This window comes from Ictidomys tridecemlineatus, chromosome 10, assembly GCF_052094955.1.
Source record: "Ictidomys tridecemlineatus isolate mIctTri1 chromosome 10, mIctTri1.hap1, whole genome shotgun sequence".
Taxonomy (NCBI): domain Eukaryota; kingdom Metazoa; phylum Chordata; class Mammalia; order Rodentia; family Sciuridae; genus Ictidomys; species Ictidomys tridecemlineatus.
The window spans coordinates 110405503-110422528 of NC_135486.1; the positions used below are offsets into that span (position 1 = coordinate 110405503).

The 17026-nt window shown below is 39.9% G+C and overlaps 1 protein-coding gene and 1 long non-coding RNA gene across 2 annotated transcripts in view; one reads left to right on the forward strand and one right to left on the reverse strand.

Annotated features, from left to right (window-relative positions):
- Position 1: 1 nt before the first annotated feature.
- LOC120887219 (uncharacterized) lies at positions 2–8481 on the reverse strand. The gene is made up of 2 exons (XR_005730325.2): positions 7907–8481; positions 2–944 (listed from the first exon to the last, which is right to left on the reverse strand). It is a non-coding gene; the product is annotated as an uncharacterized LOC120887219 (long non-coding RNA).
- Positions 8482–8532: 51 nt separating this feature from the next.
- The window catches only part of Arpc1a (actin related protein 2/3 complex subunit 1A), a 35194-nt gene continuing 26700 nt past the window's right edge, over positions 8533–17026 (forward strand). Inside the window, exons 1-2 of the mRNA XM_005339730.5 lie at positions 8533–8685; positions 14779–14871. Coding sequence (XP_005339787.1) covers positions 14808–14871 — 64 coding nt within the window. The 5' untranslated portion in view covers positions 8533–8685; positions 14779–14807. The remainder of the gene's footprint in view (positions 8686–14778; positions 14872–17026) is intronic.

Here is a 17026-nt window from a genome sequence, read left to right on the forward strand (position 1 = left end):
CTTGTTTTTAAATGAAAGAATTTTATTGTTTTAAGATTTCCAAATCCAAAGGCAATTTTTACAATTGCCACATACCTGATTCCTATTGTGTACCTATATTCACAGGTTTGCTTCAATTGGATACCATAATCCCCACGCAGTCTTGATGAGGTTCTTTCCAAACTCCAAAAAAGTATACAGAGTACTGAAGACAAACTAGGCTTATTAAGACCAAAAACGTTGTAGAATCCCCCTGAGGGAATATTAAGATGTATCCAGGCTGACATCCTGTGAAGCTGATGCATATTCTGCCTCAGTGTCTCCCAGAATGTTTGAACATGGGCGAGTCAGCTTCTGAAGGGCAGCTTTGTGTGTTTTGTTCATGGCTGTATCCTCAGCAACTACTGAGTGCCAGGCCTGAAGAGGTCACACTGTAAATATGTGTAGAGTGACTAGATGATAGAACGAGTTGACTTTCAAGGTAAATCCTCTCTGATGGTGCCAAAAAGTTAGTTTTCAAATCAAGCTGAGACCTGGCCCCTGATGGTCAATCTCCTGATGTCCCTGGTTTTGAAACCTAGGGTCCTGGGTTTCAAATGGAAGACAGTTCTCACAGTTCCTCCAAGTTTTCTCTTCTCAAGGCTGAATACTCCTGGATCCTTCAGCCTTCCCTGGTGTGGCAGGGTTTCTGTTATGACCTTCTAATACTCCTGGACCCTGTTCCTTTCCTTGCTTTCCTAATCTTCAGAGTGCAGCTGTAGGGCAGCCACGAGGAAAGATTTCCTGCCACTTCACAGCCCTGGGAACCCTGGCTCTCTGGAAATGGTATGTCCTTCTTCTGACCTCTGACCTCCTTCTAACACACTGGCAGACAGAAATTATTGTTGAAGGGGCTGGGGTTACAGCTCAGTTGGTAGAGTGCTTGCTTAGCCTGTACAAGTCCTTGGGTTCGATCCCCAGCACTACTGAAAAAAAAAAAAAAAGAGAGAGAGAGAGAGAGAAAGAAGAGAAGAGAAGAGAAAGAAAGAAAGAAAGAGAAATCATTGTTCAGAGCCAGACATGGAGGTGCATACCTATAATTCCAGTGACTCAGGAGGCTAAGGCAGGAAGATTGAAAATTCTAGGTTAGCCTCAGCAAGACTCTGTCTTAAAAACAAAAAAGGGCTGTGGATGTAGCTCAGTGATAGAGTGACCCTGGGTTCAATCCCCAATACAAAAAAAGAAAAGAAAAAAGAAACCATTGTTCATGGCGATGAAGAGAGGGATACTATTCCTTGGTGAGTCTATCTCCATCATCCCCTAGGTCCACATCACCCTTGTGATGGTTCTAAACTTGGCACCATCTAGGTAGCTCCAGAGGGAATTTTGTTTCCTTTCCTACAACTGAATCAAATGTGAAAACATTGCCCTCTGGTGGCGGGGTCTCTAACTGCCATGTGTGAATTTCCTGGAGATACCAAATCACAGAATTTTGGAATTATTTTAAAATTTTAGGGCTGGATGGGATATTTAACAGAGTAGCTAGCCAACTCTCAATCAAGTGGGAATTCTCCATATCATTCCTCAAAAACTAGTAATCCGGCTGGGGATGCGGCTCAAGTGGTAGCGCACTCGCCTGGCATGTGCGGGGCGCTGGGTTGGATCCTCAGCACTACATAAAAATAAAATAAAGATGTTGTGTCCACTGAAAACTAAATAATAATAATAATAATAATAATATTGAAAAAAAACTGGTAATCCATCTTTTACTTGAACACTGACAAGGAAAAAAAAACAGTCTGTGCCAATTTTGAATGATGATCATGATCAGAAAGTCCCACTTGATACTGAACCAAAATATTTAGGGGATGAAAGGAGTACTAAATACTTTGCATTGTTTGTTCTAGTTTTCATCTCTATAGTTACCTAAGTCTAATTCATACACTCTGAAGTTGGACAGAGAGGTTCCACTTACCCAGGAATGTGATCTGAAGCAACTTATCCTATCTAACCTGTTTCAACTATTAAATGAGGAATAGAAGCATCTGTGAAGTTTAAATGAGATGACTTGACAAAGACACTTAGCAACTTTTTTGAGCATTCTGCAGGACTTTAACCCTTGTCCTCCCGTGGAGCCTTAATCAGGTCTATCACTCTAGTAGATGACAGCTGTGAGCCTCCTGCTGGAGAAATGTGAGGGACATTCCATGAGGCCTTAGGTTCCATTGTGGGCTGGGGATGCAGCTCAGTGGTAGAGTGCTTGACTAATGTGCTCAAGGTTCCATCCCCAGCACAGAGACCCCATCATTGTCTCCTGGTGGATGGTTGGCCCAATTCTCCCCAAACTCAGGGCATTCCAAAGAAGCCCCTTGCTTTGCAGCAGCGATGGGTCCAGATGTAGGTGGTATCAGTGACTTGACTAAGATCATAATGGTAGAGCAAGAAATTCCTTGTAGCATGAGGTCAAGTTTCTTAGTATCTGTAAGAAAACTGACTCTGTTCTTTTCTAAGGATGTTTATTTTCAGAATGGCTTGATACAAGGTATAATGTGTGGCCTTGAAAAATAATGACGTTAAGTGGTATTCACAATGATCAAAACCAGGACACTGAAACCATGTTCTTCGAGAAAATGGACCAAAGATTACTTAAATGGCTTTGTCTTGAGTCAGGTTTCAAGGCTGCTATACATCACCAATTGCCTTTCTCCTCTTTTTTTTTGTGGGAGTGGGAGTGGGGAGTCCTTGTGGGGAAATCAAAAGGTTCTGAGTTTTTCTCAAGGAGCATAACCCATGGGTGTTTCCAAGAACCAAGAAATCATCACAAACACTCCCAACCCTCCCACCCTCAAGCTACCAGGAATCAAGGCTAGAGATTTATTATAAAAAGGTCAACCTTGAGTTAGAGTTGAATCAAAAGTTGGATGGGATGATGCTGGCTATTATAAGGAACTATTCTTCGAACTTCTTCCCGTTTCCTGAGTTAGGTTAATAAAAAAAAAATGAGTTCTATAGAACTATTGCAGCAATAGTTCTATAAAACTTTCCTATATAGAAGTTTTTAAAACCAACTTCTAGCAGGTTGTGGTGGCGTACACCTGTAATCCCAGTGGCTCTGGAGGCTGAGGCAGGAGGATCGAGAGTTCAAAGCCAGCCTCAGCAAAAGCGAGGTGCTAAGCAACTCAGAGAGATCCTGTCTCTAGCAGTCAGAACTATCAGTGGTCTGAGACAAAGTGAAACATATCTGTGAAAGATATCAATCTATGGGTGGTAACGGAAGCCAAGCGCCTGTGAGGTTACTTAGAAGGTGTGTCTGGAGGGAAGCAGAATATTGGGCTCACTAGCATCTGTGGTCCAGGTCCACAAGCAGGAACCAAACAGGAGCCATTGTGCTCATAAGTAAAACAGGTATTTTGTTCAGTGTTTTATGGAAATAATTATTAGACTTACAATTTTCCATTATTTTAAATTTGTCCCTAGAGACATTCTCACATTGATTAACTTCTCTCCAGGTATGTAATCACTAGAATTTTGCCAATATCTTCATTTGTGAATGTGATATGGTAAGATGCCCATACATAAAGCACATAAAACAGGTATCTATATGCCATGATTAGAACTAACTATAGTCATTCCAGATTAATCAATTTCTGAAAACGGGGCTGGGGATGTGGCTCAAGGGGTAGCATGCTCGCCTGGCATGCATGCGGCCCGGGTTCGATCCTCAGCACCACATACAAACAAGGATGTTGTGTCCGCCAAAGACTAAAAAATAAATATTAAAAAAAAATTTCTGAAAACAATTCTTAGATCAAAGGAGTCTATGCTATATTATTTTAAGTAAGAAATAAGCATGTACTCCCAGCCTGTCCCAAATTCCAACCAATGTATCCAAATATCACTAAGACCTTCTTAAAAACCTTCAAACAGTTCTATATAATATAAACATTTAAATACTAATTACCCAATTATTTAATACTTAATGAACTCCCTGATTATGTTTGCAAGCAGTAATGATGATATACACTCTGGGTGAGAATTAAACATTCCTTCTAACTGGCAACAAATATGTATGGTAAACACAACATAGTATGTGTCAAAGATATATAATTGCATGGTGGTGCACCTAGTTCCAGTTACTCAGGGTGCTGAGATGGAATAATCATTTGAGCCCAGGAATTCAAAGCCAGCAAGGACAACATAGTGAAACTCCATCTCAAAAAAAAAAAAAAAGATATATAATTAATGCAATAGAATTTAGCAAACTAAAACAGACAAACAGGGTAATATTAAAAAATGGTTACTGATCAAATTGTTCGGCTACTGGAGGACTAGGGCAACAAACAACAATCCTTCCACTAGTCATAATTAGAAAAGAGGACAAAATATGCAAAAAATTTACTCAAAGATAAAAGAGACCTGAAAATGTAATAAGACCTACCAGGTCAATATCCAAAAGTAAAGAGAACATAAAAAAGTGAGCCCAGTATTTAGGACTGCTTACTCCACAGGTTACTCACTGATTCTACTGTGCCTTTTTAATTTTTCCCCTTGAAACAGGGTCTCACCTTGTGACCCAGGATGAACTCAAACTCCTCCTGCCTCAGCCTCCCACATAGCTGGGACTATAGGTAAATACCACCACACAAAGCTGATTCCACAATAGGGAGGTAAGAATAAGATTCTTGGGGCCGGGGTTGTGGCTCGGTGATAGACTGCTTGCCTAGCATGTGTGAGGCACTGGGTTCGATCCTCAGCACCACATAAAAATGAAATAAAGATATTGTATCCACCACCTACAACTAAAATATAAATATATAAAAAAAAGAATAAGTGATTCTTTTAACAGACTTTCAGGACTATGAAGATGAAAGTTGAGAGGACCAGGGCCCTTCAAGGATGGGGAGTCAGCCTCAGCGACTAAACAAGGCCCTCAGCAACTCAGCCAGACCCTGTATCAAAATAAAAAGGGCTGGGGATGCAGCTCAGTGGTAAAGTACCCACATTCAATCCCTACTACAAAAAATAAAATAAAATAAAATAAAAAGATTGGGAGTCTTGCTAAATACTTACTGTATTAGGATTCTTCATAGAAATAGAACCTATCTCCAATAAACCATAAAGAAATAAATAAAAAGATAAGCAACTGGGTCACATGATTATGGAGACTGGCAAGTCTTCTGCAGTTGACATTCAAGTTTGAACGCTGGAAACTGCTGTAGAACCAGAAAGAGATGATGTTCCAGTTTGAAGGCTGACACGCAGAATTTACTCTTACTCGGAAGGTCAGTGATCTATTTTATTCAAGTCTTCAACTGATTGGACAAGACCCAATCTAATCAGGGAGGGCAATCTCCCAAATCTGCTTTATTTAGTATACCAGTTTAAATGTCAATCTCATCCGAACTCTACCCCACCCCGCCCCCAGAAACACCCAGAATAATGTTTGACCAAAATACAGGTGCTCTGTAGTCAAGTTGACACACAAAATATCTGCTTCTGACAAAAGAAGAAATATAGTAATTATCTTACAATGGTTCAACTTATTTATCAACTTTATAATGATGCAAAACTGATAAGGCAAGCACCAACACAACCAGCCCATACTTCAAATTTTGAGTTTTGATCTTACCCAAGTAATATGTATTCCATCTTTTATTGTAATGTGGGCCAGCAGATGTGAGCTGCAGCTCCCAGCCAACCATGGGATCAACAAGGGTAAGCAACCAATACTCTACAGTGTATTATGTTGCTAACCTAGGACCTAGGTTATAACCTAGAACCTAGGTGTATTAATATTTTATACTTAGAATATATATTCAATTTATGATGGGATTATCTGGAAGTGATCTCCATTATAAATCAAGGATCATCTGTACTTGGCAGTTGGTAAGTACTTATTAAACACCTAATGACTTGGGCTAGAGATATAGCTCAGTGGTAGAACCCTTGTCTAACATGCTTAAGGCACTGCTCCAGGTCCTGAGTTCAATCCCAATTACTCATTCCCACTCTCCACACCGCCCCCTAGCCAAAAACAGAGTCCTTGCATAAATATCTGATGACATGAATTTTGACCAAATTCCAATCCAATCCAATTCCAAACCTCTCTGGCAAGCAACCAAAATCATCCCTCAGCAGTGTCCAACCCCTCTCTTGCTCTCACCCTCCACTTCTAAGTACTACAAGCTAGTCTAGATGTTGCATGACCCCAGAGGTCCATTTGTTGGTTCCCAGAGTGGTGCTCCTGGGAAATGATGGAAACTTTAAGATCCTGGAACTTAGTAAGAGGTTCTTAGTGCCACTGCCTTTGAAAGGAAATGTGGGATCCAGGCCTCTTCCTTCTACTTTCTCTTTTGCTCCCTGGCATTGAGGTAAACTGTTTGCTACTTCTCATGCTCTCTGACATTACCATCCAGCATACCCACCACAAACTAAAAGCAATGGGTCTGCCCAATCTTGAACTAGACCATCCAAAACAGGAAGTCCAAATAAACCTTTTCTTCTTTGCTAATTATCTCAGGTTTTGCCATAGTGCCAGCCTGAGTAATACAACCACCTTTCCTGATACTTTTTTATTTATTATTATTGTTGTTGTTAGTATGATTATTATTTTATGGTGCCAAGGATTAAGCCCAGGGCCTTGAGCACTACACCCCCAGTCCTTCTGATACTAAATTTTTAAAAGTCAGACTTCTTATTTTAGATACTAAATCAGTGTCATCACACGCAAGGAAAACACCATAACTCATCACTGGTCCTCCTTGGAACTCCAGTGGCTCTAACACAAGCCATGATGGAAAGGTCAGCCCTGCTCCTTCCTTTTCTCAAAATCTTCAAGACTCAAAATTCTCTGGTCTTGAGCTGGGGTTGTAGCTAAGTGGCAGAGCGCTTGCCTCGCAGGTATGAAGCACTGGGTTCAATCCTCAGCACCATATAAAAATAAATAAATAAAATAAAGATATTGTGTCCATCTACAACTAAAAAAATATTTTAAAAAAATTATCTGGTCTTGTTTCCTCAGTTTCAAAAATAAGGTGGTTAAAGATATCATTTAAATTAAGAATTCTGATTTCTGGCTGGGGACAGTGGCATACACCTGTCATCTTTAGGCAGGAGGATCACAAGTTCTAGGCCTGCCTGGGCAATTTAGTGAGACCTTGTCTCAAAACAAAAACTAAAAACGGCTAGGCATGTAGCTCAGTGATAGAGTACCCTGGGGTTCAATCCCCAGTTGGGGGGTAGGGGAATTCTGCTTTGAAATTCATAAATAGTAAGCTTTTAGGCTAAAATGCAAAATATTCAAAAGATAGAACCAGTGATTGATAATGAAAGCCCATTATTTTTTTCTGGAGTTAGATTCTTTCCTTTTTTGTCACTGATCAGAGTCTGGTACTAATTTGTCTGTCATTCTCATCTTCCCAGGTTATAAATTCCTTCAAAGCAGGAACTGTTCTTCGCAAAGAGGTGGAAGGCTCTAAATAATATGCAGGTGGTGTTTTGACTCTGGGTACCAACTCTACATACTGAGGGATTAAAGGAATCCTTGCTTTCTTTTTAATTTATTTATTTTTTTGTAGTTGTGGATGGACAGAATGCCTTTATTTTGTTAATTGTTACGTAGTGCTGAGGATGGAACCCCAGTGCCTCAGGGATGCTAGGCAAATGCTTTGCCACTGAGCTACAGCCCCAGACCTAGGAATCCTTGCTTTCCATGAATGCTGACTTTCCTTTTGCCAAGTTGTCTCTTGGGGCGGTTAATTTACAATGATCCTTCCAATCTGTCCTTGTTCCCCCATGATCAAAGACTTTTTTGACCATGCAACAAAGTAAAACCAGTGTCTTCCTGCTTTAGCGCTCCATGAACAGCTGAATTAATTAAATCCAAAGAACACAGCATGGATGTGAAATTGGGAGTCTGATAAATTCACTTTTGTGAACATCACCTTACCATCAAGCGTTGGGGGTCAAACGTGTAAACCGAGAGAATGAAACGAGCACTAAGTTAGTGACCTGCATGGGATGGGGGTGCTGCTCCAGAATCTATATGGATTCAAGGACTGGTTGGAAGTGGGGTCCTGGGGTCCGCGACAGTTCTTAGAAGCTGCATCTGCACAGCAAGCACCCTGTCTCCACGTGCTTCGGGAGAGCAGCCAAGTTCCCCCCAACTCTTTTTTCGCCGTGGCGCCATCTTGGGAGCAGGGCACAAGGGGTCCTGACTGAGGAAGGGTCGAGGAGGTTCCACGGCTTCTGACCCAGACTTTCTAAAGGGACAAAACCAGTCATTCCTCAGATCCACACAGCTCGAACGACCCCAAGCCTCGGTAATTCCTGTCCTGACAAAAGCGCCTGTGAAGCGGCCAAGGCGCCACACCTTGTTCCATTATTCTGAGAAAACTTTCCGAGGTGAGGAGTGAACCGCCCCACTCTGCTCAGCCAGCATCTTCCAGCTTTTTTACGGTTCCGAGGCCGCGGGGACAGCGAACCAGCTCCGACACCCAGCCGTGGCCCCCTCCCAGGCTCCGCCCCTCGGTGCACGCTGAGTCTGTGCGCGTGCGCAGAACGACCGCGCGGCCTTGCTGCGCAGGCGCAGTGGTCATTTCCGGAATCTGTCAGCCGCTCCCTCTGGGCCTCGGTCCTCCGCCCTCGCCCGCCGGAGCCTGTTCGCGTCGACTGACCAGAGTCCGCGAATTCTCCGCTCCGAGCCCCTCCGGACCGCCCCGACCCCAGGTAAGGAGCAGCAGGGGCGAACGTCTGACCCAGTTGACCTCCATTATCCTGATCTCGCACCTGCTTGGGACCCGCGGAGGCGGGGAGCCGGGGGCTTAGGCCGCAGGGAGCCGAGGCTTGGGGGCGGCCGGGTCTCCCTGCCCGGGCCTCGGAGTGGGCACGGAACCCCTGTTCTCCCGGAGCACCTCTGAGCCCCTGGCGTCCCCCCGCACATAGATCGATCGCTTCTCGCGATTTTCTAGCTCTGGGTCACCTCGGATCTCTGGAGTCCCCAGGGCCCCGTTTGCACCTCTCCTGTGGGCATCTAGCAGAGTCTGTAAAATTGAGTTAACGGGATGCTCTCCTCCTAAAGGGTCGTCAGTAGGCACCATTCACTTCTTTCTTTAGAATCTACAATAAGTCCCTGCCCGCAGAAGGCGCCCCTGGAATATTTGCCTCCTATCCAGGGCAGCCTTCAATCCTTTAGTTATTCCAGGACCTACCCCAACTCGAGGAGCGTCTTCCCTCAGAGTTCTTAAGATTTCCCTTGCAGGAATCTCCCTCAAGTCAAAATTGCACCTTTTTATGTGCTTCCATTATCTTGGTGGAACCCCTTATGTAGGGACGCCGCAGTTCCTGCCCAGACACCACCACTTTGTTGGGTGACCCTGGGAAGATTGCTTCTCTTTGCTCATCTGCAATGAGACGATTCTTAGTTGGTTTTTTTTTTTTTTTTCTGAGAATCAAGAGAGTTAATTTGCGTAAATCGCTTAGAATAGTTTCTGGCTCGGAGTAGGTGTTCAATAAATATTAGCTGTTATTAGTGTTTCTGGGCATTCTATGTCTTTCCTTCCTCTCCTACTCCCACACCCTACCCAGACTTGAGGAACAGAATGGTGTCTGATTTATTTATATTTCTGGCCCCATCCTGGTGCTTTCAACACCGTTAGGAACATAGTAGGCACGAAATACTTGTGCTTTAGAATCTTTAATTATAAAACCATCTGTTTTATAATACTGTGCCTTTGGTGTCTTCCATTTTAACTCATTTGTCTAAATTACTGAAATTATCTTAGTTCTACCCACTTTTACCAATTTAATCTACCTTTTTTGGTTTTGGTAGGCCTGGATTTTCAGCTATCTTAACATGAAGGAGAGGTTATCATTCAGGAGGGTCTATTTACCCTATTAGAGAGTGGGTGTCATTGGCTGTTTCCTACCAGGTGGTATTTAGGGACCTTCTAGAATTCATCTGTCTCTCAAAATTAGAGGAGGAGGAATCATCTTGGAAAATTAAAATTGCTGCTTTGGAGGAAGAGTGGCAATAATTGTTATCTAGTTATCTAATTCTCTACTGACACAAGTCCTGCATGGTGAGACTGGAATTGGAAGGTGTGGTGACCTTGTAGGAGTACCTGATATTCCTGGGTTGGGTAATGAGAGCAATTAGAAACTCGATGAATCACAATCTTGAAAACTGACCCTAAACAAGGAACTGAAATTCTCACTGATGACTATTTTAAAGCTTCACTGGAGCAAGGCAAGAATTTATAGCATGTTAACTTACCAAGCTCCAAGGGTACTTTTTAAGGATGGTTCAAAAGCCTCCAACCAAAGGAAGAAAGGGAACCAGCTTAGCAACAACTAAAACAGTTGTAGTATGGGCTGGACTCTGCACTGCATGCTTTTCCATGTTATCTCATTTCACCCTCCTGCCAATAGCCTTGGGATGTCAATAGCAGATCTGCTTTACAGATGAAATAAATTAGATTCAAAGAGTGTCTTATTAGTATTGTATCAAAGCAAAGATTCAAATCCAAGCCCCCTTGACTGCAGAGCCCATGGCTAACCATCTATCAGAATTATTCTGCTCAAAGTGATAGGTTAAGAAAAGAATTGGGGAGTCCTTGGGATCATAATATGCCATAAATCATTTTTATCTCCCTCAGTGCTGGACAATGAAAGTAGAAACCTGCTAAATTTAATATCACCATCTGTACTGTTTTCTCCTCTCTGATCCTATTACTACAAAGATTTTACATAAATATTAACCATAGTTTAGAAATAATTTTCACCCTATAAAGAAAATATGGTTTTTTTTGGTAGAAAATTCAGACTATTATGAATTTCTCCTGCATTTACTGAATTTGGTAAATACAGGCTATGTTTACTAGCTGCATTATACATTTTTTAAAAATTTTTTTGTAGTTGTACAGAATGCCTTTATTTACTTTAATTTTTTTAGTTTTAGTTGGACACAATACCTTTATTTTATTTATTTATTTTTATGTGGTGCTGAGGATCGAACCCAGCACCTTGTATGTGATAGGCGAGCGCTCTACTGCTGAGCCATAACTCCAGAGCCTGCATTATAAATTTGACAAATGTAAATGTTGACTTGGCTTTCAGATGTAAAATAGCCACATGATTATAAAAGAAGTACAGGTCTGGGTATATGTTCAAATATAGAACTTGAGTGATATAACAATTAGAAATGCAATTTTAGAAGTAATTATGCCATTGTGTGTGTGTATGTATGTGTGTGTGTTTAGTTGAAGATGGACACAATACCTTTTATTTTATTTTTTTTATTATTTATTTATTTATTTTTATGTGATGCTGAGGATGGAACCCAGTGCCTTACATGTGCTAGGCAAGTGCTCCACTAAGCCACAACCCCAGCCCTGCTTACCTATTTTATTTTATTTTTTTATTTTTTGATACCAGGGATTGAACCCAGGGGCACTTAACTACTAAGACACATCCCCAGCCCTTTTTATTTTTTTATTTTGAGATAGTACCTCTTTTTAATCTTGCTTATAAAACTGACTTGAAGAATGAAAAAGCCTTTGTATCTGTACCTTTTCAGATTACATGAAATATGTGCTTTTATTACACATAGATATTCACATTAAATTATTAGTTTGCAGACCAATTTTATTTCAGTTAACAAAAATGTCAAATTTGGCTTTTAAATTAAATTGGCTTAATTTATTTACTTTTGAGATGAGGTTTTCCCTTTGTTGTCCAGGCTGGTCTCTAACTCCAAGGCCCAAACAGTCCTGCCTCAGCCTCCAATGTAGCAGGGACTATAGGCACCTACTCCCCATCTTGCTCTAAACTACTTTTAATTAAAGAGATATTTGTGACATGTTGATGGGTTATTTTGAGTAGCTCTGAGTAAAATCTGTTGTGACAGAACAATTTAGGGTAAGCATCAGATATCAGGATAAAAGTATGCTGTGAGTCTCTGAAAGTTTTTATTTTATTTTATTTTATTTTTTGGTACCAGGGATTGAACCCAGGGGCACTTAACTACTAAGACACATTCCCAGCCCTTTTTATTTTTTATTTTGAGATAGGGCTTCGATAAGTTGCTGAGGCTGGCTTTGAATTCACAATCCTTCTGCCTCAGCCTCCCAAGCCCTGGGATTAGAGGCATGTGCCACCATGCCCAGCTTGAAAGTTTTGATTTTTAAAAAAGCAAATCAAACAGTCTGTTGAATTCATTAAATTTTTTAAAATTTTCAATTACAGGCTATTTATTTATGAGTTGCCATTTGCTTTTTAGGACATATAAAAGAAAATAATGACTTAAATATCTTACCCTTAGAATAAAATGTGAAGCACTGATATTTATCTGGCAATTTAAGATACTAGGTGCTTTTTATTTGAGGATGCCCTTTTTTTTTTTTTTTACTTTGGGTTTCCTTTAGTGGAAGTATTTCTTCTGTTTTCCACTAATACCATTTCTCCTCTCTTAGTTGAACTTTTATTGTTCATTCACAACCCTCTGGGGGCTCTTTTCTTTCTTTTTTTTTTTTTTTTTCCCTTCTTCTTCCATTTGTTTTCTATGGCGTCAGAATTGTTCCCTCACGTTTTAGGCGCCACCTGAGCCAACAGGACTTAAGTGTGTTGAAACTTCAGTTTGAAGTGAGTGCCTCTTAGAAATTCCATAGCTGGGGAAAGGGGAAGGTTGGTTGCTTTTTTAGAAAATTTCCCCCAATTTGAGGTAATGGTTACTTCTTTAATGGATCTAGATTTGGGTACCTATAAAATAGAGAATTTTACTTGATTTTAAAAAATATTTTTAGTTGCAGATGGACAAAATACATTTATTTTATTTATTTTTATATCATGCTGAGGATCAAACCTAGTGCCTCACACATGTGAGGCAAATGCTCTACCAGTGACCCACAACCCTAGCCCTTGATTTTTAATTTAATGATATTTTTCACATTTCTGCCTTTCATCTAGTTATAATAAGATGTTAAAGAGTAATGTCACAAACACCTGCATAATATTTGCCTAGATTTACCAGTTGTAATAGTTTTTTGTCACATTCACATTTTCTATATTTTCAGGCCCAGACAATCGAAAATAATTAAGTGCTGTGGCGTACACCTGTAGTCCCAGCAGCTAGAGAGGCTGAGGCAGGAGGATGGAATCTGTTGCCTCTGGATTCAATTCCCAGAAGAAAGAGAAAAGAAAGAAGGATAGAAAAGAAAAAGAGGAAGGAAGAAGGAACAGGAGGTGGGAGGGAGGGAAGTTACAGAAGACATCATGACATATCATCCCTAAACATGTCAATATCTTTATCTCCTAAAAGCTAAGACAGATTCCTACCTAATGGCAGTACAATTAACAAAGCTAGGAAAATAAAAATAATTCCATGTAATATCTAGTTCAAATTAAACATTTCCTTGTACAATGTATGTCTTAGGTTATTTTAAAACATAAAGATTATAATCAACTTCATTTATGGAATTTGGCTTTCATAGTTCTTTTTCAAATCTGGAACAGTTGCTCTCCCATGGTGCCTTTTTTGTAGTCCAGGCCCATTATTCTATAGAAGGGCACACATCTGGTGTTTTATTTCCTCCTTTGTTGTTTAGCTAATTCTTACCCCCTTTATTTCTTGTGAACCAAAATTAGATCTGGATCTTGTTTCAATTTAGAATAAATATGTTTGGCATTAATACTTCAAAGGTGGGTTGACCATGCCCGAGGTTTCTCTGGGATAGTCCTGTGACCTGTTGTCACATCATAATTATTAATAGTGCCCCTTTTTGCTCTCAAAAGTAGTCTGGTTTGGATGATAAATTAGTTGCTATTTATAAATGATGATTGTCTCTCTTCAAGAGGCCCATCAGGTTGGATTGTTCCACTATCTGTGATAAAGAAGTTTAATCACTTGGTTTAAGATGGTGACTGCCATATTTCTTTATTATAAAGGCATGTTTTTCCCTCTATAACTGTTAAGTACTGTGTGGGATGATCATTTGAGACTTTGTGAATATCCTGTACCAAGTCTTTCACCCATGGTTTGACAACCCATTGATGACCTTGTCAGAATAAATTCTAGACACATTCTCCCTCCTTCCCTTTCTCTTTCTCTCTCTCTCTCTCTCTCTCTCTCTCTCTCTCTCTTTTTTTTTGTACTGGGTTTTGAACCCAGGGGTTCAATTTTTTGGTTGTAGTTGGGCATAATATCTTTTAATATATTTATTCATTTTATGTTGTGCTGAGGATTGAACCCAGAGCCAAGCCTGTGCTAGGCAAATGCTCTACTGCTAAGCCACAACCCCAGCCGCCCCCAGCACTTTTAAAAAATATTTTATTTACAGATAAAGTCTTTCTGAGTTTCTTAGGGCCTGGCTAAGTTGCTGAGGCTGGCTTTGAATTTACCATCCTCCTGCCTCAGCCTCCTGAGCTTCTGGGATTATAGGCCTGCACCCACACCTGTCAGAATCAATTCTCTATTGGGGATTGCAGTGCTTGTTCTATTTATTTATTTGTGGTATTGAGATTGAACTCAGAGGTGCTCTACCACTGAACTCTACCCCCTGCCTTTTTCACTTTGTTTGTAGGTTACTGAGGCTAGCTTCTCACTTGCAATCCTCCTGCTTCAACCTCCCAAGTAGCTGGGATTACAGGAGAATACACACACCCAGTGATAGTACTTCTTAAGTGATTAATTTGTGACATTGATTTGAGTTTTTTAAATGACAGTACAGTGTTTTATTTATCTCCAAACATTTCAGGATCTTCAGGCAACTTAAAAATATTGATCACCTGCCATTTTAAGTGCTTTATTTCTATTGTTTGTTGCAGCTTTCTATCTTCTGAAAACACTAAGAATAATGTCCCTGCATCAGTTTTTACTAGAGCCAATCACCTGTCATGCTTGGAACAGGGATCGTACCCGTAAGTATATTCTATTAACATTGCTTCTTTATTTTGTCACCGTAGATAAATTTCAGATTTACAAATTTTTAAAGTTCACATATTTCAGTGTCACATGTGAAAAGGACATAAGATTTACTCTCTTATAGAGCCTCCATACTGATTTCCATAGTGGCTATACTAAATTACATTCCTACCAACAGTATATAAAAGTTCCTTTTCCCCCTAAATCCTTGCTGGCATTTACTGTTATTTGTATTCTGATGATTGCTATTCTAACAGGAGTGAGATGGAGTCTTTTTTTTTTTTTTAAGATTTATTTTTGTTATTGTTGTAGGTGGACACAATACCTTTATTTTATTTTGTGGTGCTGGGGATTGAACCCAGGGCCTTGTACAACCGAGTCAAGCACTCTACCAACATGCTAGGCAAGAGCTCTACCCCTGAGCCACAACCCCAGCCCCCTCAGTGTAGTTTTGATTTCATTTCCCTGATAGCTAGAAATGCTGAACATTTCTTCTTATAATTGTTGGCCATTTGAGTTTAGTTTGAGAAGTATCTGTTTAGTTCATTGCCCATTTATTGAATGTGTACTTTGGGTTTTTCTGGCGTGGAGTGTTTTCAGTTCTTCATGTATTCTAGATATTAACCCTCTGGCTGAAGGAAGAGTAGTTAGCAAAGATTTCTAATTTTTAATTTCTAATCTTCTATAGGTTCTCTCTTTATGCTGTTAATTGTTTTCTTCACTATGCAGACTGCTGTTTAATCTGACACCAGCCCATTTATTGATTCTTGGTGTTCTTTTCTGAGCTATAAGAGTCCTATTGAGGAAGTCCTTGCCTACTCCTGCACTGAGGGTGTTGCTACTGTATTCTCTTCTAAAAGTTGTGCAGTTTCTATTCTTACTCTTAGGTCTTTGATCCATTTTGAGTTGACTTTGTGTAGAATGAGAGATAGGAATCTATTTTCATTCTTTTATATATAGGTATCCTGTTTTCCCAGCACCTTGTGTTTAAGAGGCTGTCTTTTTTCCAACATAAGTTTCTAGTACCTTTGTCAGGAATCAGATAAATGTAGCTGTATGAGTTTTTCTCTGTGTTTTCTCGTCTGTTCCGTGGGTCTACATGTCTATTTTTATTCCAGTACCAAGCTGATTTTGTTACTCCTGCTCTGTAGTATAATTTGAAGTTGGGTATTGTGGTGCCTTCTTGCTCAGAATTGCTTTGGTTATTCTGGGTCTCTTGTTCTTCCAAATGTATTCAAGGAGATGATCATGTGATTTTTGTCCTGGATTCTGTTTATGTGGTATTTTGTGTTTGTTTATTTGTGTCGAACCATCATTTCATCCATTCATCCCTGGAATGAACTCAACTTCATCATGGTGTACAGTCATTATGATGCTTTTAAATCCAATTTGGTAATATTTTATTAAAGATTTTTGTATCTATGTTCATCATAGATTTCTTTCCTCAATGTGTCTTTATCTGCTGTTGGTATCAGGATGGTACTGGCTTGATGGAATGAGTTTGAAAGTGTTCCCTCCATTTTATTTCCTAGAATAATTTGAGGAGCACTGGCATTAGTTCTTTGAAGATCTAGTAGACCTCAGCTATGAATACATCTGGTCCTGGGCTTTTCTTTGTTGGAAGACTTTTTATTTCTGCTTCAATCACATTGCTTGCTATTGGTCTGTTTAGGTTTCCTCTCTCCTCTTACTTTAATTTTGTAGGTAATGTTTGTCTAGAAATTTATCCATTTCTTCTAGATTTTCTAATTTATTGAAATGTAAGTTTTCGAAATAGTCCCTAATGATCTTCTAGATTTCAGTCATGTCTGTTGGAATATCTATTTTCTCTCTGTTTTGGTTAGTTTGGCCATGGGTTTATTAATCTTATTTATCTTCTCAAAGAACCAACTCTGATTCATTGATCCTCTTTATTGTTCTTTTAGTTTCATTAATTTCAACTCTGATCTTTATTATTTCTTTTCTTCTACTGATTTTGGGAATGGTTTATTCTTGTTCTTCTAAAACCTTGAGATGTGGGGCTGGGAATATAGCTTAGCTGGTAGAGTGCTTGCCTAGCACGCACAAGGCCCTGGGTTCAATCCCCAGTACTACAAAAAATAAAAATAAAACCTTGAGATGAATCATTAGGTTATTTCCTTGGAAACTTTC